General features: G+C 38.6%; 2 protein-coding genes across 2 annotated transcripts in view; both read left to right on the plus strand.

Annotated features, from left to right (window-relative positions):
- The window catches only part of LOC115272451 (olfactory receptor 4C11-like), a 1,898-nt gene extending 1,335 nt beyond the window's left edge, over positions 1 to 563 (plus strand). Inside the window, exon 3 of the mRNA XM_029915524.1 lies at positions 9 to 563. Coding sequence (XP_029771384.1) covers positions 9 to 563 — 555 coding nt within the window. The remainder of the gene's footprint in view (positions 1 to 8) is intronic.
- The window catches only part of LOC115306340 (olfactory receptor 4P4-like), a 161,688-nt gene that overhangs the window by 62,034 nt on the left and 96,330 nt on the right, over positions 1 to 3,324 (plus strand). The gene's annotated exons all lie outside the window — the stretch shown is intronic.

The following is a 3,324-nucleotide window of genomic DNA, read 5'->3' on the forward strand; positions in this document are numbered from 1 at the left end:
TCTGTAAGCCCTTACGTTACCCAACCATCATGAGCCGGCAGGTCTGCACCATCCTGATTGTTCTGGCATGGATAGGGTCTTTTATACATTCTATAGCCCAGATTATCCTGGCCTTGAGATTGCCTTTCTGTGGACCCAATTTGATTGATCATTACTGCTGTGATTTGCAGCCCTTACTGAAACTTGCTTGCATGGACACTTATGTGATCAACACGCTGTTGGTGTCTAACAGCGGGGCCATTTGCTCAAGCAGTTTTGTGATACTGATGATCTCATACATTGTCATCTTGCATTCACTGCGAAACCACAGTGCAGAAGGGAGGAAAAAAGCTCTCTCTACTTGCACTTCCCACATCATCGTAGTAGTCTTAAGCTTTGGTCCATGTATATTTATATATACACGCCCCCCAACCACTTTCCCCATGGACAAGATGGTGGCTGTATTTTATACTATTGGGACACCTTTTCTCAACCCACTCATCTATACACTGAGAAACGCAGAAGTGAAAAATGCCATGAGAAAGCTATGGCATATCAAAATTACTTCCGGAAGCAAAAGATGAATTGACGGTTTGGGTTGATTACTTAATCTGTACAGATATCAAATATGATAGTGTATATTCTGACTTCCCCAATACACTCTAATAGAATTTACCTGATTTCCTTACTTTTTTCTGTTCACAAGCTAGTAGCTTCCCTCATATCTCCAGCCCAGTTCTTTCTTTTCCTGAGAGCTCAATTCTGACATTGCCAATTGTGAAATTCTCCTCACATCTCAGTCTACTCTGTGGTTTGGTGAGAAGAAAGATTGACACAATCACAACGGTTCAAACAGTGACCATCCATAATGTATAGTAATTCTCCCTATAGCATATTTCAGATAAGATATCCTGCTTTATCTTGAATGCTTCCAGAAAAAAGGAATTAATATTGTGCATCAAAAAGTCCCTTTAATTATATCATTAGTGTAATTTTTAAATTTCTATATAAATTTCTATATAATTTCTATATATATATATATAACTATTTTTTAATTTTCATATTTCTTTATTTTAGTTTGAGAAACAGAGACAGAGAGTGAGTGATGGAGGAGCAGAGAGAGAGGGAGATATAAAATCTGAGCAGGCTCCAGGCTCTGATCTGTCAGCCCAGAGCCCGACGTGTGGCTTGAACCCATGAATACTGAGATCACGACCTGAACTGAAGTTGGACACAACCAACTGAGACACCCAGGTGCCCCAGTATTTCTAAAATAATTTCCCTTGTTGTTTTCTTTGGTTATTAAGATAAATAAGGCATTATGTATGAGAATTTTAAAATGTAGAATTACAAAGGGCTTGAAATAGTCTGCTTATTTGTATGATTGGTATATAGGAGCTATGACAAGAGAATACTATAACTCTAAGGAGCAAAGATCAATAATGTATGTTGTCAAGAAGAAATAAAAAATGTCAGAATACACCAGAGATACAACATATTTTCTGAGATTGAAGTACAGAAAGGTAGAACCTAGTCTGAAGAAGAAAAAAAAAAGAATGAAATTATCTCATTTAAAGTTGGGTTGTAGGGGCGCCTGGATGGCTCAGTTGGTTAAGCCTCCGACTTCAGCTCAGGTCAGCTCTCACATTCATGTGTTTGAGCCCCATGTCAGGCTCTGGGCTGACAGCTAGATCAGAGCCTGGAGCCTGCTTCCAGTTCTGTGTCTCCTTCTCTCTCTGCCCCTCCCCCTCTCGTGCTCTGTCTCTCTCTGTATCAAAAATAAATAAATCATTAAAAAAATAAAAAATGAAAAATAAATAAAGTTGGGTTGTATTGGGGTGGCTGGCTGACTCAGTCGTTTGAACATTTGGCTTCAGCTCAGGTCATGATCTCATAATTCATGGGTTCAATCCCCACATCAGGCTCTGTGCTGACAGCTAGCTCAGAGCCTGGAGCCTGTCTTCAGATTCTGTGTCTCACTCTCTCTCTTACCCTACTCTGTTCATGCCATCTCTCTCTCTCTCTCTCTCTCTCTCTCAATAATAAATAATAAGACATTTTAAAATTTTTATGTTGGGATGTGTCAATAGATTAATAGAATTAAAAAAATAAAAGAATAAAAAAGAATTGAAAAAAAAGCACCAGAGGCATTCAGAAATACTCACTAGACTGGTGTCTAGTTAATGGAGGTGGAGAGAACCCACTTTTGCAGCAGGAAGTCACTTTCTTTCTCTATTTGGGCTTTCCTAGTAAAGGAGTAGTTTGAAGTCTCAACTTAGAACTGCCAATAGCATTTTGATGCCCAAAGTGGAAAAAGCAGATTATCAGCTTTGCCTTGAATATTTGCATGCCAAAGATTATATCATGAACCTTTAAGATTCATTGATTTCAGAGAATACAGAAATACTAATTCAAAGGGATACATGCATCCCAATGTTAATAGCAGCATTATCTACAATAACCAAACTATGGAAACAGCTCAACTGTCTATCAATTGATGAATGGGTAAAGAAGATCAAGTACACACACCACATTGGACTATTACTCAGCCATAAAAAAGAATGAAATCTTGCCATTTGCCACAACATGAATGGAGCTAGAGAGGATTATGCTAAGAGGAGTAAGTCAGTCAGTGAAAGAGAAATACCATATGATTTCACTCATTTGTAGAATTTAAGAATAAAGCAAACCAGTATAGGGACAAAAGAGAGAGACAGGCAAACCAAGAAACAGACATTTAACGAGCAAAGAGATGGTTACCAGAGGGGAGGTCAGTGGGCGGGGAGCAGATGGATGGAATAGGTTATGGGGAGTCAGGAGGGTACTTGTGTTGAGCACCAGGTGTTGAATCTCTATATTATCCACCTGAAAGTAATATTGCACTGTGTGTTAAATAACTGAAATTTAAATAAAAAATTTAAAACACAAACAAACAAATAATGCAATGTATTGATTTCAGCGTATTAAGGTGGACCACATTCTTGGTAACTGTTATAAGATTTCATTTCATTTTTGAGTCACCTAGGTGGCTCAGTTGGTTGAACATCAATCTTGATTTTGACTCAGGTTATGATCTCATAGTTCATGGGCCAAACCCCACATCAGACTCTGTGCTGAGCCAACTTGGGATTCTCCCTCTCAACATCTCCCCTACTGTGTTGTTATTCTCTTTCTCTCTCTCTCCCAAAATAATAAACAAACTTAAAAAATTCCATTTTTAAAAAATATTTTTTAATGTTTTATTTATTTTTGATACAGAGACAGAGCATGAGAGGGGGAGGGGTAGAGAGAGAAGGAGGCACGGAACACGAAGCAGGCTCCAGGCTCTGAGCTAGCTGTCAGCGC

The sequence above is a fragment of the Suricata suricatta genome, chromosome 11, assembly GCF_006229205.1.
Source record: "Suricata suricatta isolate VVHF042 chromosome 11, meerkat_22Aug2017_6uvM2_HiC, whole genome shotgun sequence".
Taxonomy (NCBI): domain Eukaryota; kingdom Metazoa; phylum Chordata; class Mammalia; order Carnivora; family Herpestidae; genus Suricata; species Suricata suricatta.